This window comes from Chionomys nivalis, chromosome 3 (assembly GCF_950005125.1).
Source record: "Chionomys nivalis chromosome 3, mChiNiv1.1, whole genome shotgun sequence".
Taxonomy (NCBI): domain Eukaryota; kingdom Metazoa; phylum Chordata; class Mammalia; order Rodentia; family Cricetidae; genus Chionomys; species Chionomys nivalis.
The window spans coordinates 114,698,077-114,723,450 of NC_080088.1; the positions used below are offsets into that span (position 1 = coordinate 114,698,077).

Genomic DNA, 25,374 nt, shown 5'->3' on the forward strand with positions numbered 1-25,374 from the left:
CAGGTTCCCTTGACTCTGCACCAAGTCTACCTGCCACAGCCCTAGCTTCCTTCTACTTCCTTGCCCACTGGTTTTAATGCTGCTAGAAAATACTTGAGCCAGCTCCGCTGCAGAATGCGGGCAGGTCTGCCATTTCTGATGCAGTATCTGAACACAGCTCCCGGGCTGACGGGCATACCATTTGACTTTTTTTTTTTTTTAATTATCATGTTTATATTCAGGTCTGTTGTGTCGGGTCTGGACTCCCCTGCCAAGACTAGCTCCATGGAAAAGAAACTCCTCATCAAAAGCAAAGAGCTGCAAGACTCGCAGGACAAGTATCACAAGGTATTTATCTCCGCAGCCGGCCTCCATCCTTGCTCCAGGATCCTCCCGCCAATATATGCCAAGGGACCCGCCGGGGGCCACGGCTGGCACTGAGCCTCCTGATCCCTCGCTGAAGCCGCACCTCCAGCAGCTCAGAGGGAGATGAATTCGGGCCTAGACTTTGCCATAAATCCTTTAAATCTTAACCAGAGGAGACCCTGGATTTAAAACAGCCTGTGTCTCAGCATGACCCAGCCCGATGTCTGCTTCTTCCAGCAGGTGGCCTGGGTCCTCACCTGTGGCTGAGATGCATCCCATCTGCTCGGATTGAGGCGAAGTCTCTCTTCCTAGTCTTTTAAACTCCTGCCTGTGTCACGGCGGCCACTGTATTGATTATGCTCAACGTCTCTTAATACTGCTCCTGCCCAGAGGCAACTCTCTGAAAACTTAATAAAAACCACTGCTTGTGTGGGACTCCTAAGAGTGCAGACGAATAATTATCCCTCAGCCTTGTTCTGGATCTTTGCTCTAGATCTTTGCAAGGAGATGGGGGGTATCAAGATGGATTTAGGATAAAATATAAAATTAAAGTGACATCTGTGTAAGCCAAACCAATACCAAAAAAAAAAAAAAAAAAAAAAGTGAAAAATGATGGTGGCTCTTTTGCTAAGTGGGTTAGAGAAGTGATCGCGCGAAGCGGGACTTGGATGACAGGAGTGACCTAGCGGTTTGGTGACTGTCTTTTTGAAGAACTGTGTGCTCCTGGGCGAAGAAGCAATGGTATTTCCATCCCAGCTCTTGGCGAATTAGCGGTAACCCCTCCCCCTACACCCCAGACCACCAGGTGGCCTAGGGGCCTGCTTGAGATGTGCTTGCTCCCACGAAACCTCCTTGGGCCCTTTTAACCCATCCGTGTGTTTATTTCAGATGGAGCAGGAAATGACCCGGTTACATCGGAGAGTATCAGAGGTGGAGGCTGTGCTTAGTCAGAAGGAGGTGGAACTGAAGGCCTCTGAGACTCAGAGATCCCTCCTGGAGCAGGACCTTGCCACCTACATCACAGAATGCAGTGTGAGCCTTCCCCAAAGCCCCCCTTCCCTCGGAGGCGGCACTTCCTGTTGTGTGTGTCTCATCCTGTTTCATGACAGCTCCATGAGGCACATCACAGCCAATGGCAGAGCGTAGAGTCAGACAGGGTAGCAAAGATTGCAGGAGTGAGGTGCGAGGTCCCTAGGAAGGAACCGGTTTTCAACAAAAAGCCCATGCTGGCTGCTGGGCACCACAGATCCTGGAAATGGGAGTCAGCTGTCACTAAAGCCTTCTGCAGAGACTTCTGACATCTCCTGCCCCAACCTCTCTGGTCTACGCTGTGTCAACGTGATCAGCTCTGAGGACTAAACTCCCAAATCTGTACCAGAAAACATAATTTGAATCTGTTGGAAATCAATTTTTTTATTCAATTAGAAGCACGGTAGTGCCGAGGAAATCCGGCCCTTGAGATCCAGACCCTCTGTCATTATTTCTCATACAGCTCCATTTTTTTTTTCTTTCCTTCACAAGCGTAGACTGTCTTCTCCATTGTCTCGTGGAATTTTTCATTCAGGTGTTTCTCTGATGTGCCCAGTTAAACAATCTTAAGAGGTTGAGTCACACATTTATAAAGTCTTTGATTTTTTTACACATGGGAGAGGAAATCTATGGCATGTGGCTGATTACAAATAACTGCAATGTTTGTGTTCCAGACTTGGCTACCTTTCAGTGGTGGGTGAAGTTCTCCATCTGTCTCTCAGATGTCTCTGTCAGTGCCATTGGAGCACAGAGGGGAGCGGATGGGTGATAGGCATCTCGGAGGCTAGTCAGGAGACAGACAGTCTACTGGGCTCTGAAATGGCAGCCGCATAGGCGATGAACGGTTGCTTCTTTGAAGCAGACATATGCACTTGAGAGTCTGGAAGAGCTTTTCCTAGTCTGGAATACACTAGATAGTCATGGAGGTGGTGGTTGTAAGAGACACAGGATCTTACTGGTTTTCAGTCCTGACCATACACGTAAGTATCTGCCAGGATAGGTAGATGATGCCAGGCTACTAGCTGGTAGAGTTTCAGGCTTGGCCCGTAAGGTTGTGAGCTTTCAATGACGTTTCTTCCACCAAGTGGCTTTTACAGGGCAAAAAATGGAATCGGCAACCACTTGGAGGTGTCCGCTCTGGTCTGTCGCTCGAAACCATGCCGGTGTCTTCGGAGCAGCTTGCAGCTGTCCTGATGAAGCTCTTCAGCCAGAGCACGACCCACGGGCATCCCTATTAAAACCTTTGCTTTCTGCAGAGCTTAAAGCGAAGTCTGGAGCAAGCACGGATGGAGGTGTCCCAGGAGGATGACAAAGCCCTGCAGCTTCTCCATGACATCAGAGAGCAGAGCCGGAAGCTCCAAGAGATCAAGGAGCAGGTATGACCGCTCCCTCAGAGCCCAGTGGCCCTGCAGTTGATGTCAGCATGTTTGAGAGGCAGAGGTTGCCGGAATAAAGGGTGGAAACATAGAGAAAGGCAGGTGACCACGTGGAGTCTTTAGCTTCTCCATGATCGTATAGATCACACCAGCTTGTTGGTTCTGCCCTTTTTGAAGGCCTTAACTCATAATAGCTACCACTTTTAATAAAGAATACAGTGAGCAGACAGGTCTGGCCTCCTACATACTTTCTGTGGCTCTCAGACCAAAAGTGACTTTTGTGTCCTCACATGATCAGACAAAAGAGAAAAAGAATATTTTGTGGCATGTAATTTTGAAAAATTCATCAAGTTTCAGTTTGCCTAAAGATTTACTGGGACACAAACATACTCATTTTATTTATCGTGACTTTGATACCACAGAGGCAAAAGCGAGGGGTTTTCAGAGTGTGTTTCTATAAAGCCAAAACTTCTTACTCTGACGTTTTACCAAAAGTTTACCAACCTCTTCTTTGGATGGTCCCAAATGAATTCGGTATTTTTATAGCTTTTCCGATGTACTTTCCATTGTCAAGAGACCATGATCATTCAGTTACACATTCACACACTCGTGAACACACCCCAGTCAGAATTAACACAACAATCCCACTGCCCCGAGTTTCCAGAAGAGAACAGAACAGAGACCTTTAAACAGCGCCCTGCCTTACTAACAGGGCTTTCTCTTGAGAGGCTCATTTTTGTATCGTCTCATTGTTTTCTGTCTTCTGAAGACACTGTAAATAGAAACTTTAATGAAGAGATGGAAATGAGTAATTGGAGAGCTGAATTATCAGCTGCCAGGCAACTCTCATTCACTTCAGGAAACCTAGTGAGAACACTGATAGAAGTAAGCATTCTCATCTCTGGGTGGCACAGACTTGGCCGTCTGGATGGCTCAAATGAAAGAGATTCCTGCAGATAGCTCAACTTGTTAGCTATTCTTTAAATCAGTGGATTATCTCATATTCTCCTTGTCACCTCAAGTTTTTTTTTTTGTTTTTTTTTTTTTTTTTTTTTTTTTTTTTGAGAGGGTCTCTGTGTAGCCCTGGCTGTCCTGGACCTCTCTCTGTAGACCAGGCTGTCCTCGAGCTCATAGAGATTCGCCTGCCTCTGCCTCCTGAGTGCTGGGATAAAAGGCGTGCACCACCACAGCCCGGCTTCAATATTTCTTAAGTGGTAGGTTGACACCCTCTTGCTGTGTAAGAACATCATAAGTGAATATGCACTGGGGACTTTGCAAATGGGTCATAACATCTCTGCACGGCCTCCCCTGGGAGGCTCTGAAGGGCACACACATGCCCTGAGACTTCTGCTTTGACAGTGACTCACACCCCTTTATTAACATGGGTTTTCTTTTTTTCATCCTGAAGGCGGCAGGAGGTAGGGTTCTTTATCTCCCATCAGTTCATTGTGCTTGGAAATTAATTTTGGGGACATCCTGGGGAAATGAAAGCTGTCTTTCGCCACCAGAGGGAGCAGCTGGTGTCCATGCGTTCCATAGAAAGAGAATTAATCAGGACATTTTGAAAAGCTCAGTGCTGTTGGTTGAGTTCAGAGCCATCTTTTGTGATTCACTTCACAACCGGCATGCATGTGGAGTTTCAGATGACTGGCAAAAGTTCCGATGGGGGTAGAGAAAACTTTTCGGTTCTGGATTTTACTTCTCATTAAAGAAGGATATGTTTAAAAAGGCTTTTTTTTTTTTTTTTTTTTTTTGGTAGGCAAGGGATATTTGTAGACAAAGGATGCCTTTAAGGCTTACGCAAACACTAGTTTTTGGCACACTGGCTTCTCATGGATTTCTGATGAGTTTCTGCTCATTTTTGTTTTAACCTTCTCTTTTTAGCCAGTTATTTCTTCTGGAGTATGCCTAGCAGGCCCCTCTCGTACTTTGACTCCAATACCACAAAACAGCGACAGTTCTTCTTCTTAGAAGTCATTTGTGCCCTCCAGACTTAGGGAATAGGACCATGCGTGCATCTTCCTACACAGTCCCAAGGCTCCCTCTGGGAGGCTTGCTGAAGATGGACAGTTGTTTCTGTTTGTCTGTTCTGACCCATTCAACTCAGTGTCTGAGAGTCATTCCATGCTGAGCTACAGCGGCTTTCTCTGCTGCTCCTGCACACAGACCCCATGGTCTGTGCTCAGCACCCTCCTGCAATGTCGTGGTGACTGGCCAGGACTTCAGGGCCAAAGAGGGGCAGGAAATGGAGGAGGCAGGGTGGGGACAGGAAACGGAAAAACACAAAAGTTACATCTTCTTCACAAGTTTGAGAACAAAAAGGGAGTTTGGGGGCTGATGAGATGCCCCTGGGGGATGAGGGTGCTTACCTCTGAGTACAGAGACCTGGTACAGAGATCAGGTCTGATCCTGATCCCTGCTACCTCTCAGTGGAAGGAAAGACACATCTCCTACATGCTTCCTCTGACTTCCACCATAGTACCCGTGCACGCACACGCACACACATATGAAATACTTTTTTTTTTTTTTTTTTTTAATTTTCGAGACAGGGTTTCTCTGTAGCTTTTTTTGGTTCCTGTCCTGGAACTAGCTCTTCTAGACCAGGCTGACCTCGAACTCACAGAGATCTGCCTGCCTCTGCCTCCCGAGTGCTGTCTTCACACCTTGAAGGGTCTTATCTGTTGGCAGGCTCCTTTTTACATTCAGTGGTTTACATTCAGGCTTGGGGACAGGGGACCACTGTACTTTTAAGGTGGCACAGTGATGTATCAGACATGGGAAAATAACTTGGAATAATAAATATCACATAATATTCAAATATTTTAATCTTCTATTATATGTAGCCCAGACTGGCCTTCAACTTAGGATCTTCCTGCCTCTGTCTCCCAAGTGCTCAGATTACAACAGTGTGCCATCACACCTGGCTCAATTTCTCCTTTTTTATTTAAATTTTAAAAATTGAGCTGTTAGGTCATAAGTATTGCTTTTATGGATCATATTAACATTTAAATAATATATGAATGTAGTCTTAAAGTCTAGTAATATAAAATATGACTTGAGTGTATATGTGTAATGTATATTTATGTGTATGTATATGTATTTACATGTATGTAAATATATGGTATTTGAGTTGGACTTTTTTTTTTTTTTTTGGTGTTTCTGTGACAGGGTCCCATATAGCCAAGGCTGACGTCTAACTTGCTGTGTATCTGAGGATGATCTTGAACTCCTGATCCCCCTGCCTCTAGCTCCTAAGTAGTGGCATTACAGACATATGTCATGTGTCACTTTTTTTTTTCTGATGGATGGAAAGGTCAAGAGTCATGAAAGTCATAAATTATCCCCAGATAAAGAGGATCTCAAGGAAACCTGAGTAAAGGCTCTGCTGTTTCACCTATGACCTGTATCCCAGGTCAGATGTCTGAAGCTCTCTACACAGGATACCCATGTGCCCATGATCCCAAGGTTGGCCTTCAGACACAATGCACTAATGGCTGAGAGGAAGTATTGTGCTCCCTGTTCTGGCTCATGCTCCCCCATAGGGTGAACATTGCTAGCTGAACTCTGCAGATTTTGCAATACCTCCCCAGTGTCTGCTACAGTAAGCTCAAGCAGGCACCTCACACCCTGCTGTTACCAAAGGCTAAACTGGGCCAGGCCAGATGGCTCAGTAGTTAGACAATGCTGCCTCTCAAGTATGATGACTTCAGTTTGAAACCAGCACCCGTGTGTTGTGAGGGAGAATGGACAGATGGAAAGTTGTTTTCTGACCTCCAGAGTCGTGTGCATCACACATGCATGCACACACACGCACACACATACACACACACACACACACACACACACACACACACACACACGGAAGGAAGGAGAGAGATCATAAGTGGCTGGGACTGTAGTTCTGTGGTCGAGCACTTACCCAGCACATACAAAGGTAGCGTCCCATCTCCAGCAAAACAAAATCATCAAAGATTAAGTTGTAATCTGCTGAAATAAAGCACGGTAGCCAGCATCCTGTCGTGGTTGATGCCTCACCTCCAGCTGTCACTGGAGTTTATGAATGCCAAAGACTGTGCTGGCTTAATTTCTTGTTCTCGTGTTTTACCTGCCACCTCCTATCCTTGGTCCTGTAAGACAGGGCATCATACTTTAGCCTTGATTTTGCTATTGAAGAGCCTTGCTATACTTGGCTCCTAAGTTTTCAAGGCTGTTGCCTGTTTCTTCTGGTAAATCTCAATGTGTGTGGGTGGGTAGGTGGTGGGAAGCCTTGATTCAAATGTTCTGGTTTGGTTTTAAAATTCATTTTGGAAAACATTGGACTGTTTGGATCATTTTAAGGCTTTTGCTTCAGGGAACAAGATAATTTTTCTTGCAGGGAAAAGATCTCTTTTCCCCTGCAAGTTATTTTGTCTTGGTCCAGTGTTTTTGTCTCTTCAGATTTCAGGGTGACTTGCGTTGCAGGAGCAATGCTAAGCTCAACCTTCCGTTTTGAGCCCAGAAAAATTAATGGTGAGAAACTGGCAATGATGAGTTTCACCTTCCCAGATGATTTCCTCCGAGGTTTCCAGTTACCCTCTGGTGCTGTCTGAAAGGTTAATTTCAAAGCTAGTACCATATCTAATTGTGTTAGGACCACGTGGCGTCCAAAGGACAAATCTATAGAAACAAGCACCTTGGAGGAGAAGCACACATGCAGTTCATCTTCGTTCAGAGGACAGCTCTCTCCGCGTGTCTGCTCATCCCTGGGGGTTCTCTGAATCTGTGCGGTTGTTTGCTCAGCATCTCTGGTTCAGCACGTGTGTTCCTGGTGGGGTTACTCTAGACACGTGTCCTGCATTAAAAAAATTTAATATTCTTTCCCTCTTCCCCGCCCCCCAACACCCCCAGTTTTTCCTGTCTCTAGATCGTTCCACTCACGTCTTTCTCTGTCTGCCCATCTGTCCTTTGACGCGTTTCTTCCAACATACTCCTTCCCCTGTGGTTGATCTACATCCGTCTCACTGCCCACCCTCGGCAGTGGAGCTCCAGGCTTCACCTTCCGTCCTCTGCCCGCTCTTTAGGAGTACCAGGCTCAGGTGGAAGAGATGAGGCTGATGATGAGTCAGTTGGAAGAGGACCTCGTGTCCGCCCGGAGACGCAGCGATCTCTACGAATCCGAGCTGAGAGAGTCTCGGCTTGCCGCTGAGGAATTCAAGCGGAAGGCCACTGAATGTCAGCACAAATTGATGAAGGTAGTCAGCCACCCTCCAAGAGGGGACTTTGGGGGCACGGCCCTGGATGATCTTCACAAGATGCAAGGCCACGCTGGCTTAATGAGTGTAGGTTGGAGACACAATGAGTTTTTTTTTTTTTTTTTTTTAGAAAACTACCCTTTATTTGTAGATAACATTATTATTGTTTGTTGTAATGTTGTCACATAGACCTAGGAAGTACAGCAGGTGATGTGCGTGGGTTGTTGAGATTCCCAATATATGTTGTATCTTTTTACTTACAGGCTAAGGACCAAGGGAAGCCTGAAGTGGGAGAGTACTCCAAACTTGAGAAGGTGTGTCTTCTGGGATTGGGTTTACTATCTGGGGCAAATGGTTTTGTAATATTACCAGTGACTGCTTATCACATAAGAATATTTTTGTAGAGACTTGATGAATCTATCATATTTTATTTGTTTATTTATTTTTTTGGTGAGGGGGATTGAATGCAGGCAGGTACCGTTACTGATACACTATGCTTCATGCCCCTATGTTTTAATGTTTTTTTTCTTTTTTGTTTTTTTCTTTTATAAAGTCATTGGAATTTTCTTTTTTTCTTTTTCTTTTTTATTTGCATTTGTGTTTTGCTACATGTATGCCTGTGTGAGGATGTCAGCTCTTGGAATTACACACAGTTGTCAGTTGGCATGTGGGTGCTAGGACTTGAACCCAAGTCCTCTGGAAGAACAGCCAGTGCTCTTCCACTGAGCCATCTCTCTAGCCCCTGTTTTTTTTTTTTTGTTTGTTTGTTTGTTTTGTTTTTTTTAAAGAGAGTTTTATGCAGTCATGGCTAGTCCCATGCCCACTGTGTAGTTGAGGATGCCCTAAATTCCTGGCCCTCCTGACTCCATCTCTCAAGTTCTGGGGTTTCAGGCACATGCCACCACACCTTGCTAAAATAGCCTCCTCCTCCTCCTCCTCCTCCTCCTCCTCCTCCTCCTCCTCCTCCTCCTCTTCCTCCTCTTCTTCTTCTCTCTCTCTCTCTCCTTCTTTATTTTTTTTTGGGGGGGGGTCATACTTCATCACAGTAACATCTACCCAGGTACTTGGTAAATTTTTTTGTGTTAAGGCACTGGGCCATGTTGTCTTCATATATGTTTTTTCGAGACAGGGTTTCTCTGTGGTTTTGGAGCCTGTCCTGGAACTAGCTCTTGTAGACCAGGCTGGTCTCGAACTCACAGAGATCTGTCTGCCTCTGTCTTCATATATGTTGCTAGTCCTACAGAAATCAATAGTCCACCCACAGTTCTTGTTGGGACACACCCACGCTTCTCTGACAGGCAGTGTTCTATGCTAGTAAGTTCTAGAAAACAAACCCCAGAGGCTCCACAGAACCTGGAGGAAATAGGACCACGCTGCAGGTAGCAAGAGCAGGCTCTGATCGCTCTGTTCTCTCCCCGGCTTTAATATTATAGATCAATGCTGAGCAGCAGCTCAAAATCCAGGAGCTCCAGGAGAAGCTGGAAAAGGTAAGTTCCTCTGAGGGGCCGGGAGGGGGCTCCCCCATTCCCGAATCCCTGTCCGTCTCACCCCAGAGCGGTAAAGAAGAGAAGCTGTCAGTCACCAGCACTAAAGATGAGGAAGGGCGTGTGTACTGTTACTTAGATATCAGGGTTCTGGATTTAAGTTTTCCTTTTGGGATGTTAAAAACCAAACTTGTGTGAGACTCTGGGAACAGAAACCCAAAAGTGGCTTCTAGTGCCTTGGGAGGGGAGATCTCTCGTTTTGCACGTTTGCAGGGGCAGCCTGGCTCCTCCTCCACCAGGATTGTGGCAGATCCGCTCTCTGGGGACTGTCGATGGCTCCCTGGTGTCGTGGTGTGGTTGTGTGTGTTGGGTGTGGGGAGATGTTGGCACAGTTTGTGCTAATGGCGCTGCTTCGGTTGTGCTTTAGCTTGTTAAGGAATAATTGACAAATGCCGGAAGTGCACACAATGGTGCTCTGATGCTGTGTCCACTTGTGATGTGACGGGGTGATTAGCATCTTCCTTACGGCTCTCCCTTTTCCGGGATGGGGACGGGGAAGGAAGGTCTGCTCTCCACAATTCAAAGCAGAAGTGCCCAGCAGACGGACAGAGGGACTGTGGTTTGGGACATGGTTTCTGCATCAGATTGTCTATGCACATGCTTGGTGGTTGGTTTAATAAGGACAGTTTCTCCTTTAAAAAACGTACCGTGGCAAACTACAGCGATAGCATCACATTTCCGCTTTAGCCTTTTCCAGGTCACTAAGCACTTCGATGTGGCCGGACGACACATCTCTGTCATCGAGCTGTTCTGTCCAATGAGTCTCTTGTTATTTGACTGAAATAATTAAAATTACCTTTAAAAAATAAAAAGAATGTTCTTGTGCATTTCTGGGTTCAGCAGCCCTTGTGGCCGACTGGCTCCCATTTGGCATATTACAGGTCTTAGAATTGGTGTTTTCTTATAGTTTCCACTTTTAAAATTTTTACCAGAGCTTTGCTATGCATTCCAGGCTGGCACTGAACTCCTTTATCCTCCTTCCAGATGTTGGGATCACAGGCCCATACCAGCTGACTGGCTGCACTTGTTAAAATTACAGTTGAAGCGATACATATGAGGATGCTTTACACACACGCACGCACGCACACTCACACACACACATGCATCCTATGTATGTGTAAATATTATATATACATTTACATTTTAATTTGTCTCCTAAATTCAGATGTCATTCACAGTGCTGTAAAAGCTGTAGTGCAGGTTAGACCCAAATCAAAGTTAATAAATGACAAAATTAAGAGACTCGGCCTTCTTTCTTTTTACCTTGTCGATTATCACAGACCCAAGACTATTAACAGTCCTTGAAAGGTCATAACTCGGCTAGCGTTGACCTTGTTTTCCTATTGAAATCGTTTACACGCTCCCCACAGGCAGAGTAGTCAGACGGAACCAGATTAATGCTGGGTACCTTTTTGTTTGGTTCTTTGTATTGCACTGAATTAGAGAAACAAAAGATTGTCAGTCATCCCAAGAAAGATAAGTACATCAATTTTAAATATGAGACTTGTTCCAAACTCAGTGATATTAAAAAAGAGTGTACCTAATATATACAAGATATGCAGTAAGTAAATGCTTATGCTTTGAAGACTGGCTCTGATGTGCTCAGTATCACCTGCTTTTTCTGTTTTCGTTTTTTGCTCCCACATGAATCCGTGTAGACATCAATGCCCTGTCCCCTTTCTCCTGCCAGGCTGTAAAAGCGAGCACAGAGGCCACTGAGCTCCTGCAGAATATCCGCCAGGCCAAGGAGCGAGCCGAGAGAGAGCTGGAGAAGCTGCACAACCGAGAAGATTCTTCCGAAGGCATCAAAAAGAAGCTGGTTGAAGCCGAGGTGAGCAGGGCCCTTTCCTCAGCCCGAGCTATTTGTCCCCAGCTGACCTTGCCTTTGATTTTGGTTGTGCTGAGGCAAAGAAACTGAAACATCACTGTTCCTGTTTGACCAAACTTCTTCCCCTCTGAAGAACCCTTCCACGCCTACCTCAGTAGCTCTGAGGTGAGCGATGCCTGGGCAGGTGGTCCTGCTGCTCCCCCCGGCCTCTCGACTGCTCTGGGTTCTGTTTTCTCTAGGCTCACTGGCTGCTGCTCTGTGGTTTTCTTTTTCTTTCCTGTGTTTTGCTGTTTCTAACACAATGCGGATCTAACAGACTGTTCTCTACCTCGTCGGCAACTCTGGGCCTGTGTTTTGGTTACCCTCGTCGATGACTCCGGGCCTGTGTTTTGGGCCCTTTCCCCATCAGATTCTTTGTTGTTGTTGTTGTTGTTGTTGTTGAAATCATTTATATAATTATACTGAAAATCCGAGTGGCTTTTCACTGTCAAAACTTAAACAGTGCAGACAAATCGAGAGTACAAAGTGAGGCTCCTTTGCGCGTCTCTGCCTCTCTGCCGCCCTCCCTCATTGTTCGTCTCAGAGTTGACTGTAACACAATCAGTGTCACTGTCCTGTCTGTGCCCTGGTCTTTCCTCTTCCCCACCACAATCTTCATGTGACACGGCTGTCTGCAGTCTGTCCTCACCTGCGTTCCTTGCTACCTCCCCACTGTTGTCCTGAAACCCAAGCGTGTGTGTGAACAGTCAGCGAGTCCTTGACTTCTAGAAATACAAACAAGCTTCCTCTTCTCTTTGCCCTCCCTGTAGTCTTCCTCATGGTCCAGAGCTAGTTAAGCAGATAGAACGGTTTCCGGATCTCCAGCTTCAGGTCTTTCCTTCTCCCCTCCTAAGTCACACAGGATAATATTCGTGGACCTCCAAGTACCCTGCCCCATCCCCAGTGTTTGAGGGTCTCTGTATACTTTTTTTTTTTTTTTTTTTGTGGGGAGGCGGTTTAAGACAGGGTTTCTCTGTAACTTTGGAGCCTGTCCTGGAACTAGCTCTTGTAGACCAGGTTGGCCTCGAACTCACAGAGATCCGCCTGCCTCTGCCTCCCGAGTGCCATCACTACCCGACTTAGGGTCTCTGTATATCTTAGGTGTACCCCTTGATGCTGGGTGCCCGAGACCTATGAAATAGCCATTTGACCCACAAATGCTGGCTCCTTCTCACGCGCACTTCCCCAGCCTTTGCAGTGGTGGTCAGTCTGGGCTTGCCTTGGAACTCCCATTGCCTTTTGACTGCTTTCTATTTCATAGGACTGTGATGTGTCAGTGTCCTGCTCCCCCGCCCCGTCTTCTCCTGCCCTCCGCACTCCAAGCTGCCCTGCAGTGTCTCCAGAGCTCACGCCTCTTTATCCCATACCTCAACTGTGTGTTCAGATGTCCCCTTCCTGCCTTTGTGTCTGTTCTGCGCTTCTCCCCTTCTTAACCCACGTTGTATTTGTTTGTTGTTTGTCCTTTGTTTTCCAAGGGCAGAGTGACATCGTCTTCCTCTCTGTATTTCACATGATCCTTAGTGTGGTACTTTGCAGATAGTAGGTGCTTGGTAAATATTTGAATGAATGAATGCACTCTTATAATCCACACTGCTGAGTACCCGGATTCTAGAGTTGTCGTCTTCGCCGTTGCTTCAGGTGCCCAAGATTTTTTTCTTCCCGACTTGCGTGTCTGCCTCTTGAGGGCTCTTTCCCTCGATGCAGGTGGTATGCCCACAGCAGTTGCTCCATTAAAACTCTCTGATTGATTCACGACCTACAGGAACGCCGGCACTCTCTGGAGAACAAGGTAAAGAGACTAGAGACCATGGAGCGTAGAGAGAACAGACTGAAGGACGACATCCAGACAAAGTCCCAACAGATCCAGCAGATGGCTGATAAAATTCTGGTGAGCAGGAGTGGAAGTTGCAAAGTTCAAAGATAAGAGGCTAGAGGTCTCAAAGGGAAGGGGGCAAGAAGGCTCAAATGCCATCCCATGGGAGGTGTCACCGAGTAAGTGACCGGAGAGAGCCACATGGAGAGGAGCCTGGACAAGCCGGCACGGGACATTTCAGCCCGGTGATAGACCTCTCCTTGCTGTTGCCGTCATTTTTCTGTCTGCTCTCACCTGGCGTTTTACAGAATGAAATCATGCATTTGTCTCCCCGCCTCCCCCACCTGCTATTCTCCTCTTTAGCAGAGTTTTGTTTGGCCATTAATGTGGCAAAACCAGTGCAAAAATCTACTGGGTTTTCGACTTCTAAGACCAAAGCCCCAATTCTTGTTTTTAGAAGCGAAAGAAGTGAGTCACAGGGACTGTTTCTTCGGAGTAGTAGCTGCCCCAGATCGCTGTTCACCCACGCACTATCTCTGCTGGGTTGGCTCTTACTAGTGCTTTACCCCATGGCCTCCGCTGGAGCACCCTTTTTTGGGTGCGTCATCATTCGGAGTCTGCCTTCAGCGCTGATGACCAAATTAACTTAATCAGGGAATGTGCGCTTGGGCGGCTGAGACTGTAGATATGATGATGTGCCTCCCAGGCCAGGCCGTGGCATTGCGGGGAGGCAGCACCTTCAAGTCTCCCTCCCAAGGGCAGAAGTTGGATGTCAATATTTAAGAGGCCTAGGGATGACTTGGGGTTCATGCACAATCCCCTTTTGTCCCCTAGGAGGAGGTGGGGGTGCAAATGGGCCACTCATCTCTCTCTTCCTCACTTGTGGGAACCGAGGTGCCCGCAGCTGTATGAACTCAAGGATGGCTGGCTTACAGGCTTGTGTAGCACTTGATACAAACTTTTCAACACCCGAAAGATTTCTCTGGGTATAGCCGCAATGTAAGGATGTTCTTGAACAAAAGGATGAAAGAGGGATGGCTTAAATTGTTTGGCTTTGCCTCCCAGTCTTTCTATTTATGTGTGTATGTGTGTGTGTCTGCACACAAGACAGATGTGGTTGTCTACTCCCCCCCCCCCATCTCCTGTTCTGTCATCAGAATCTCTCGACTCTTGTCAAGCATGTGAGTCTTACTGTGAGTAAGGGTGGGTCCCGCCACTGTTACCCCTTCCCTGATTAACAAACAGTTAACGAAGGGCTAAGCTCTTGTGGTTCCGAAGTGTTTCTCTCTTTAATGGTGATGTGTTCATTCATTCATTCAACAAATATTTAATGAGCTTCTACTATGTGCCAGGCACTGTTCCAGGGGCTGGAATACAGCAGCGAACCACAGTAGCTGCATGACATAAGGAAGAGTTGCTCTGATGTGTTTAGTAAAAGACACGTTTTAAAAAATGACAACAACAACAAAAAATGCAAAACGCCCAAGCAGCGAGGTGTTAGTCGGACTCTGGACTGTAAATCACTATTTACGTAGCCGGCAGTCTCAGCTGTCTGAGTGCTGGGTTTTATTTTAACCGATTTTTAGATTTCTGTTCCCATTTCTGTGCCATCTTATGAGGACTGAACCCGAGGAAAGATGGCTGTCAAGTGCCTTGTAACCAAAGAGTAAAGTTTCTTGATCTGAATGTTTCTTGTCACCTGCCCAAGTGCCTTTGTGTGTGACCGTCTGTGCCTTCATTTTAGCCGATGTGCCGCTTGCTCAAGAACCCTGTGCTCAGGCTGCAGGGTATATGGGACATGGGCCAAGAACGACCCATCAAGCTGCCATATAGAGATGATGCTGGCAAGCAGGTCCCAAAATGTCCTTGCTTTAAAATGCTTGCCATTGTGATGAGAAGTTTCAAAGGGGGTGATCAGGGCCGCATTACAGCACCATCTCTGCTTCAGTCAAAGGCCTGCGGTCCTGTCGTGAACATGTGCAAAGCCCGCGAAATGTTTTTATTAATTGGACCCCTGTTTACACTCAGCTTCCCAGGGGTGCATCTGGCACAGTGCAGTGGGTTTTGTGCACCTGGTCTGGAGCCCGAGCATTTCAACGGCCCTCAAAGCAAAGCCTGTAGCTGCAGACTTGAGAGCCGTTGTGTGCCTGTGACTCCCAAAAGTACCCCCCACCTTCGGTTTTCTGGGCATATCCCATATAATTTCCTCATTCTTCAAAATTCTTTATCATTGCTTTGACTTCATAGAGGATTTCACAGGAGTATGAAGAGAAGAGAAGAGAACTTGGGAGTAATGACTTCTGATGTCAGTAATTAACTAATATTCCTGGTTCCGATGCAACGGCGCCTGTGTTTAGCGTGTCTTTTAGCGAGTGAACTGGATGCTGTGTTTCCTAAGAGGTCGGTTTAAAATACACAGGCAAATAAGTTGGTGTAATTTTCAAATGAATCACAATTTTGTTTAAAGGCAGAAAAAGCAATGAAAGAAGCAAGAGATCCTTCAACTTGGTCTGTTTGCTGGCTCCAGCTTCTCTTCTCGCTCGTGTGTTTTGTGTACGCATGCGTCTTCATTCGCATCGCCTTTCCCATTAGCGCTGCTTCATGTAAACATAGTCTCACGCGTGCGTCTCCAGAGTCCACGCTCTCCCATGCCAGTCATTTACAGTGGCCACTCCAAACGCCACGGTTATTTTTATACTTACGCTGATTGTGACGTTAGCGCGGGTTCTTGAGCAATGCTTTTATGAATGAGGAAGACCCAAAGTATTGTTTATCTTCATAATAAATTAAAATCCCTTTTCTTATTTAAGGCTGATGAACATTAACAATGAAAATAGCCCAAGGCTCAAGACAGTGGTCAGGGTCTCTGTGCCATGCTGAACTCTTGACTGTTGCCTTCTTACCTTTATTTCTCTGTGTAAAGTGGAGCCGCTGCCCCTGTCTGACCTGTCACACCAACTGATCCGGCCTCACAGCCCACCAGCTGTTGTGTGTACGTGTGTGTGTGTGTGTGTGTGTCTGCTTGGACTTGGGAGAACCAAGGCCACACACTGGCGGTTTTCTTCCCAAGAGCCTCAGTCTAGTGTTGGAGGGAGCAGTGGCTGCAGTGACCTGCAGTGCCTGTGACAGTGGTGTTTCCTGTGATTGTCTCATGTGCATTGGCTCCCTTCCCCGAGCACGCCTGACTGACTGTTCTTTTGTGTCCAGGAGCTGGAGGAGAAACACCGGGAGGCTCAGGTCTCAGCACAACACCTAGAAGTACACTTGAAACAGAAAGAGCAGCACTACGAGGAAAAGATTAAAGTAAAGCCACCCTGCCGGTCCTGTCTAAACCTTCCCGAGCACGCGGGTGGCTTCTCTGCATCCGCGGGCACTTGGGCTCACAGCTTGTTAGAGCAAAGGGTGGTGTAGGCTAAACCCTGTCCTTACTGCATGATGGGAGATTTTCAAGTCTGGAGCTTAATATATTCTTCATTCCATATTGTGGTTCCATCTTTATTTATTCATTTTTAACCCACGGTGGTTTGGGGCGTGATTATGTAGATTTGCCCACGTATTCACGATATTCTTTGCTTTTGACTTTCTCTCTGCATCTCTGACTTCATCCAGTACCTTTTCCTTTCGTTTAAAGTACATCCTTGAGAACTTAATTTCGTGAAGAGCTGCTGTTGTTCTGGAAATGTGCTGTGTAATCCTCATTTTAAATTTTTTTGTTTTTAAATTTTAATTTAGTTTTTTAATTTTAGGTGTGTGGTGGGGGTGGGGTATATGCATGTGAGTGTAGTACCTGAGGAGGCCAGAAGAGGGCAATGGATTTGGTTTTTGTTTGTTTTGTTCCTGGAGCTGGGAGTTACAGATGGTTTTGAGTCACCCAACGTGGGTGTTGGGAATTGAACTCAGGTCCTCTACAAAAGCAACCAGCACTCTTAACCACTCGACCCTCTCTTTCCAGCTCCTTAGTTTCATTTTTCAGAAATGGCATATATTATAGTACAAAATAATTCATTTAATTCATTATGACATTTTTTACATGTCTAATCAGTTGCTTTTTCCATATCTCTTCGGTTACCCTCTCTTGTGTCCCCGCCCCCTCACCTTCACTTTTGTGTTATTTATTTTCTCGAATGTGCATTTGAAGTTGGTGCATTTGTCGGATGTAACAGTGTCCATCCCCATTCTTTTTTTTTTTAAAGAAAAAAAATGCTTTTTATTATTTGATATTTGATAATATTATTTATAATTTGATATTTGCATATAATCGTGCATGCATTTTGGTCATTTTCACTCATACTTTCCTCAGCTCCGCTGTACTGCCCCCAACCACTTCCAAGTTCAGTTTGTGCTGCCGACGTACACGTCAGCCTCGTTCTTAGGGTGCCGTGTTCTCTGTAGCTGTGATAGTGCTCTCTGGCCGCCCAACCCCAATCTTACTGTTACCTTCTTGAAAATGAAGCTAAGCTTGTGTGTATGTGTCTCTCTGTGTGTATGTGTGTCTCCTTCTGTCTTTAATTCTGTAGTCTTGCTGTGAGTTGTTGGGACGTTGATTTCTTTTATTTATCCTGCTGGAAAATTTGAGTAGATTGATACATTTTTACTCAATGCCGAGGAAATCAGCGTTTAATCTATTTCAAGTATTATTTTTGCTTTCTTTTGTCTTTGCTGCCATCTTGAGAACTTAAGTAGACATGGGCTAGATCTCCTGGAATCCACTCTTTTCCATATTTCTGTTTCTTTGTCCCTCTGTGCTGTATCCTAGGTGAGTTCTACTGCCTTGCTTTCCACTTTGCTAAGCCTCTCTTAACTGTGTCTAAACCGCTGACAAGCCTGTCTATTGAGGTTTAAATTTCAGGAATATGTTTTATTTCTAGGCAGATATACTATTTGTTTTATTCCCAAGTTTGCTAGATTATGAAAGATAATTTTTGAACCTATGTATTCATTTTCAGGTCTGTCATTTTTTGAGCATTTGTATCTGATGACTGGTGTGTTGAAGATTGGCTTTGCACCCCTCTCTTTTTCTCCCTCACGCTGATGGCTGTTCCCTTTTGCCTGTTTTCTTTGGTGCATCATTAAAGGAAACTTTGACTTCAGTCTTCTCTCATACGTGAGGCTATGAGACAGGAGCTCCAGTTCACTTGGGTCAGCAAATGCCTTCAGATAGAAACAACTTTGTTTTAGTCGTTCTTTCTTTGTCTGCTTTTGCTTAGCGTTTGGTCTGAAATACTTTCTCTTGTCAGCACCCCTACCCCCACTCCTGAGAACTGAGCCCCAGGCACATGACTTTGGTCATTCTATCATATGTGATCGTTTCTTTACTCAGTCATTGAAAGAGGCTGTTGGTGTCTGTGGTGACCCTGTTCTGGGTTTGCTAGCATCCTTAGCATGTCCGTCCTCACCCCGACACACTGCCATCACCGCCCTGCCACTCTCTCTTACCTGTGGCAATTTTCAGTTACTTTTTATTAAATGACTATAGGAAAATGTCCAGATGTGGCCTCTTAAATTTATCGAACTCACCTTTTAGTTTAGAATTTGTAGTGGTTTCCAGACTTTAATGTTCAGAATGCCTGCGTAACGACAGTAACCCCCTTGTGGAATCCGCTGTGTGGTTTGAATGATGAAACTGAAGGCCCATCAAAAGCCACGTCTGTCTTACATCTCTGTCCCCTGCCAGTCAAACCCTGTCAAAGCCAAGATGCTTTCATTCTGGGTGACGGCATGTCCCTTTTGATCAACGTGCAGGTTGTATCAGGACCCATTGCTGCCAAGGTTGAGATCTGATTTAGAACAGTCATTCTGAGTAGCCATCTTCCTTTGTGTTAGCACCCTGGAGAAGGGGGCTTCCTTAGCCTGGGCATCCTGGGTGTTGTGCAATCTCTGGTCCCTTCTAGCTAGACAGAACTCTATCTTATAGACCCCAGGGAATGTTCCAGGAAAGCTGTTTTCTTCTGCCTTCTCTCCTGGGATCCAGACAAGCTGTTCCCTCTGAACTCTTCTGTGTTATATTGTTGGTTCCAGCTTCTGTAAGGCCATTTTGGTCGTAGCTCTGATCATAACCCGGATCCACTGTGTTCTTGCTCATAATTTTAGAACCACGCTCAGACATCCAACAGAACGGTCACTTTATTACCCCACTGAGTGCTCCGAACCCTCATGACCCTGCTTGCCACCTTCCGGGCTTCTCCACTAACTTTCTTTTTTTTTTTTTTCCTTCCTCATTGAATTCTAGTTGAAAGCCCTCTTTGATATTTGTTCTTTCCTTTATCTTGTGGACCCCTTCCCCGCTGACTAGTTCTTTTTTAGGGACAATGTCCCCAGAAGCCATGGAGGGCCCCTCACAATAGACATTGTGGGAAAGGCGTATTTCAGGTCCCATCTGTGACCCCGATTCTAACAGCTTTATTTCCAGTCTTCTGGTGGATGTTGTTATTCACAAAAGCAAAGCTTGGTCAAAGGCTCGGGGAGTTCAGTATCTTTCCTCTCTGTCCCCGGGGTTTTGGTGATTCGGAGGGTCAAGTGCCTTGCAGAACACTGGATCAAACTGGTGGTTGGTGACACCGTTGCTGTTCTATTTTTCCTCTTTGGGACCAGGTGCTCACAGTAACAGCCTGAACCCTGAGAACACAGCATTTCTCTCTTCCTGAACACAGTGTCTTTTTCCAGGGACTTTTAATCCTGGTTATATCAGAGGAAAAAGGGTCTTTCTTTCCCCCTGTCTTTTATATTATCTGTCCCACCCACACACTGGTGGGCAACATTGTCTTGTCGCTGGCTGTATCAGAACATCAGCCCCAGTCGCCCAGACTCTGTGGCCCTTCATCTCCTTTCCTTCTGAGATGCATGGCTTGAGAGTATTCAGAATTCATTTTGTACAAATTAGGAGCAAGGCATGTTTTGAAAACCACCGCTAAGAGACCCCCCCCCCCAGGTAATGCTCTCAGATGCTAGGTGCTTCCCTGTCTAGGGCTAGGCACCTAGCGCTCCCTCTTCCCACATGCTGGAATCAGCCTTCTTGGTTTGGGCACAGCTCTCCGGTCTTTGGAGCTGCCCGACTTCCCAGCAGACTTCTCATTCACGTCCACCTGGTTTTGGGCATTTGGTGGCGATGGTCTCTTCTTCAAGTCATCTTGGTGAATGAATTGATTCTGCTCGGGTTTCACCTTTTTTTTTTTGCCCTGGAGTCCGGAGGCCTGGGCCTCTGCTGCCTCTCTTCCCCTCCTCCCCCAGTTTAGCTTCCTGGGATATTCACATCTTATGTCTCCGTAGGTATTGGACAACCAGATAAAGAAAGACCTGGCCGACAAGGAGAGCCTGGAGAACATGATGCAGAGACATGAAGAGGAGGCCCACGAGAAGGGCAAAATCCTCAGCGAGCAGAAGGCGGTAGGTAGCAAGACTCCAGGCCACCTTCCCGAGAAGGGTTTCGAGTGAGGCCGAGAGTCCCTCCATTTCATCCAGTAACGTGTTCTCTCCGTGGCATCATACAGGGTCTGTGGGTACTAGGAAGCTTTGTTCCCCAAAGAACAGTAGCTGGATTTGCGTTCTCCAATGACTGACACCGCAGGGTCCCTTCAAAGTGCCTCTGGACAACACCCGGTGGCCCTCAGGCTCCCACGTCACTCTCTCTTTTAAAATTTTCTGATTTCTCTCCCTTCAAACTTGCTGGGCATGGGACTGGCCTGGGATACATGTAAATCCATCCATATTATCCCAGGTGCTCATGGGGGTTTCCTACCCCAGAATCCCCAAGGGAAGGACTGGGACTGTAGCATAGCACAGTTCGAGCGCTTTCATACATGAGGACGCTGGGTTTCATGCCTCCTCCCCAGTCTCTCTTAAGGAGGGGCCTGTCCAAGGTATATACTTGTTTTTTGAGATGGTCTCTCTGTAGCCTTGGAGCCTGTCCTGGAACTAGCTCTTGTAGACCAGGCTGACCTTGAACATTAACCTCCGCAGCCCCTAGTTATATTTTTATCTGACCCCACCCCTAGCTAAACTGAGAAACCACTAATGTAGAGAAATGTGTTATAATGTTTACGTGGTTGTATGTTCGAGCTCCTAGAGGCCCGGGTTGAGTACAAATGGCACTGAGATGTAAGAGGCCTGCTTCTGTGCAGGATGGCCGCTTCCCTGAGAGCTCCTGCTAGCTGATTTTGATACAGGCCACTTAGTGTGGAGACAGTGGTTTCAGTTGGAAAAACAACTGAATATCTTTCATATTCATCGATTTATCCATGGATGAATACCATCCACTGAGCAATGACACCGTGACCTTCAGGGTACAGCTTAGTGCAGTCTCTCACTGCCTCTGGCCAACCCACCTGTGGGCATTTGTAAGGTCCCACCCTCACCCCTTTCTGACTGGACTGTCCGTGTGTGAGGTGTCAGGGGTCACCTGTGTTTCAGATGATCAACGCTATGGACTCCAAGATCAGATCCCTGGAGCAGAGGATTGTGGAATTGTCCGAGGCTAACAAGCTTGCGGCAAACAGCAGTCTCTTCACCCAGAGGAACATGTAAGCAGTTTACTGCGCTCGCCTCGGCTCCCGGAACAGAAAGTCTGTTCTTTTGTCTGATGGAAACCGCCACAGGCTAAGTCAAGTGTGTGTGTCGGCTGAGCCGTGCTGTGCACACTTGTGTAGTTTTGTTCTCCTTGGCATGGCCTCACCCCTGTGTGGCCTCTCTTTCGAGTCAGGCATTCTTTTGGTTTTTTGAGACAGGGTTTCTCTTTGTAGCCCTGGCTGTTCTAAAACTCACTCTGTAGACCAGGCTGGCCTTGAACTCACAGAGATCTGCCTGCCTCTGCCTCCCAAGTGCTGGGATTAATGGTGTGCATCACCACCAAGGTACGTGTCACGTATTCTCAGGTACCTCAAATTCCTACAGACCACAGAGTATTTCCTGTGCCTGAGGAAGCTGGCTGGAGTTTGTTTCTGGAAAGCTGCTGTTTCTGTTCCCATCCTGGGCTGCTGGAGGTGACTTTGTGTGCTCCCAGTTCAGCCATGCATCCTGCTATAGGGAGCTGTGCCTCGGGGGTCAGCAAGGGCCAGCCAAGTTTATAAATGCTCAGATCACGGTCTCCTTGCCTGAATTTACAGTCCTGAGGAATGTCTTCCCTCGGCACATCCCTTCAGAGACCTTTGGAAGCACTCCCATCTTACTATGAACCAGTTGGGCCACCCACTCTCTAATCTTGGGTTCTCGGGTTTGATACTTGTCACAGTTGGCAGGAAGGTGAGGAAGCACCACAGAGTTCTAGAAGGAGCAAAGTTGTCTTTTCTCGATTGCAGCATCTTTCACAGAGTGTTCATTGTGAACTCTCCCTCTACTTGAAGGAGGCCTCTCTCTACTCTGTATACAGGCTCTAAAAGAAACAAACGAAAAGGTCTACCAAAGGATTAGAATGTTAGCATCTGCTGCTTGACCATACTTAATCCCGTTGACAAGGAACTCAGAGCCCTGTTGACTACTCACTGAAGATGTACCTTCTCACCCCATTTCTGCCTGCTGTACCAGGGAGACATGCTTGCCTCTGATGAGTCTGTTTGGTTTACCCTCCCCCCCCACCAGGAAGGCCCAGGAAGAGATGATTTCAGAACTCAGGCAGCAGAAATTTTACCTGGAGACACAGGCCGGGAAACTGGAGGCCCAGAACCGAAAGTTGGAAGAGCAACTGGAGAAAATCAGCCACCAAGATCACAGTGACAAGAATCGGCTGCTGGAGCTGGAGACAAGGTTGAGGGAGGTGAGGATGAAGGGTTTTGCTGGGGGAATCCAGTCCCTGAGTCAGCCAGCATCCAAGCGTAAATCAATACCCACTGGAGGCCTTGCGCGTGCACACTCCACAGCATGCCTGTGGGAGTTTGGGTTTCTCCTTCTACCATATAAGCCTCTGGATTTCAAACTCAGGTTTGGCTGCAAACCCCTTGACCTGTTGAGCCCTGTTCATGGATCGTATGTCTGCGCTTTAGGCTCCTTCTCTCTAAAGCGTCAGTGGTGACGTTTGTTGTAATATGAGCGGCGGGGCTGCGTCCCCGGCACCTGGCCGCCCGCATGGCTTAGCTTATGCCCCGAAATAATTACACAGAAACTGTATTCTTTTAATTACTGCCTGGCCCATTAGTTCCAGCCTCTTATTGGCTAGCTCTTATGTATTGATCTAACCCATTTCTAATATTCTGTGTAGTACCACGAGCTGGCTTACCAGGAAAGATCTTAGCCTGCGTCTGTCTGGAGTGGGAGAATCATGGCGACTCCTTACTCGGCTTCTTTCTCCCAGCATCCTGTCTGTTTACTCCACCCACCTAAGGGCTGGCCTATAAATGGGCCTAGGCAGTTTCTTTATTATTTAACCAATGACCTTCCTCCATCAGACGTTTCTCCCTTTTAGGGCTCTGTGGTAGTCAGTATAGATTGAAGCATCTGTCCAACAGTGCTGAGAAGTTCCCCCTTCAGCAGGATTTAACGAGGGCCACGAGATGAACAGTTCATGCATGGGCAGGCTGCAGGCCTATGATTGGGGCCGAGGTCGGTCTCATAATCACAGGAGATTAAAAGACAACCAGGTTAAGGTTCGCCTGATGGAGGAAAACTAGGAGCATTGGAGGACTAAACTGTGGAGAAGGAATGTTACACGTGTCTGATTTAACTGGGCTCCAAAGACGAATTCCATCTCCAGGGCTTGTCAAGGTACGGATCCCTCCAGTAGCATCACCCAGAGCCTTACAGTGCGCTTTTGGCGTCGTCTTCAGTTTTTTCTAAGTTCTTTGAGACCATGACCAGCCTGTCTCAGCCTCCCGAGGGAGCCACAGTTGTGAGCCACACAGGCTGTTTTATCATCTTAAAAAGGGAATTGGAAGGGGCATGGAGTTTGTAGCTTTTTAGTTTCTTTTGTTTGTTTGTAGGGAGTAGTCTGTGCGATTGGTTTGGAGAATCAGTCTCACTTGAACTATCCAGGCTACACTTTGATTTTTCCCCGTAGAGTCAGCCTTAAGGGTGTCAGTGCAGACAACCCAGACAGGCAGGCGCCTTCAGCCTTGGCGAGCCAGCTGCCTTTCACCTTTCCTGCGCATGCAGTAGCTCCTCTGGGTAACCACGTCCTCAGGGGAGCTTGTTGGCGTTTCTTTCTTTAATAGCTCACTGCTTCTCCCACCCCCGGGGCGGTAGGAGAAACTTAAAATGTTTCATAAGAGGCTCAGGGCTCTCATTCTCCCTGGGAGTCCATCTTCTCTGGGCGACATGCTGGTATGAGTTTCAGGACAGAGGCCTCAGCCTCAAATCTACTTCGCCTTAAAGGGCCCCGAGCTTTCTCCTTAGTCCCAGTGTGCTGTGGTGGCTCCTTCTGTGACCTTTGGAACTTCTGGGTTCTGCTTTAAGTGCCCAGCCTTTTGCTACCAGATTTCTCCTTGCCTCACTGTTGCCCATATCTCGGGCTTTCGCCAGTTTACATCTGGGGAGTTTGCAGGCTCGCTGGTAGAGTCCCAGCCGGCACTGACAGCTGGCATTTTAATGAGACAAACAGGAAGACATTGTGTTTGCAAACATGAACTCCTACCATGCTTCCCGGGTTCGAATGCCAGCCCTACCATCTTTTTATTTTGTATTTTTTTTAAACTGTAAAATTTGCATAATTGCCTATCCCTGAGTGGAGGGAGCGGTAACACCTCCCTCATCGGCTTCTTGGGGAGCTCTATGAGCGACAGTGCCTGGTGTCTTCTAAGTTCTGTTTTCTGTGGTCACATCACCTTCGTTGTTGTCACGTGAGAATCCTGAACTCTTGGCTTCAGCTCTCACTAACGTGTTGAGGACTGACAGATGTAGACTCAACCAGGCTCTGCTGTTGAGTTTCTGAGCCGGTGTTGCGGAGGACTTTAGACCACTGCACTTGGGTTTCCCATGAGGGTGAAGTTCAGCGTGTTAGTACTGAGCTGTGTCTCCTCTCCACGGCCCCGTCCAGTCCCCCCATGTTGTAATAGGAGCGGCGGGGCTGCGTCCCCGGCACCCGGCCGCCCGCATTGCTAGCTTATGCCCCGAAATAATTACACGGAAACTGTATTCTTTTGAACACTGCCTAGCCCATTAGTTTTAGCCTCTTATTGGCTAGCTCTTACATATTGATCTAACCCATTTCTAATATTCTGTGTAGCACCATGAGCTGGCTTACCAGGAA

General features: G+C 46.9%; 1 protein-coding gene across 10 annotated transcripts in view; it reads left to right on the forward strand.

The window, feature by feature from the left end:
• The window catches only part of Cit (citron rho-interacting serine/threonine kinase), a 173,985-nt gene that overhangs the window by 87,765 nt on the left and 60,846 nt on the right, over nt 1–25,374 (forward strand). For 4 of the 10 annotated variants that reach the window (XM_057763551.1, XM_057763552.1, XM_057763542.1 and 1 more), the window contains 12 exons: nt 222–327; nt 1,234–1,377; nt 2,631–2,750; nt 7,811–7,981; nt 8,245–8,295; nt 9,415–9,468; nt 11,216–11,356; nt 13,155–13,280; nt 16,413–16,508; nt 20,472–20,588; nt 21,612–21,721; nt 22,776–22,950. In XM_057763551.1, the coding sequence (XP_057619534.1) occupies nt 222–327; nt 1,234–1,377; nt 2,631–2,750; nt 7,811–7,981; nt 8,245–8,295; nt 9,415–9,468; nt 11,216–11,356; nt 13,155–13,280; nt 16,413–16,508; nt 20,472–20,588; nt 21,612–21,721; nt 22,776–22,950 (1,411 nt within the window). Of the gene's footprint in view, nt 1–221; nt 1,119–1,233; nt 1,378–2,630; nt 2,751–7,810; nt 8,069–8,244; nt 8,296–9,414; nt 9,469–11,215; nt 11,357–13,154; nt 13,281–16,412; nt 16,509–20,471; nt 20,589–21,611; nt 21,722–22,775; nt 22,951–25,374 lie in introns of all 10 variants that reach the window. The other 6 variants (XM_057763546.1, XM_057763543.1, XM_057763544.1 and 3 more) reach the window with 3 other exon arrangements.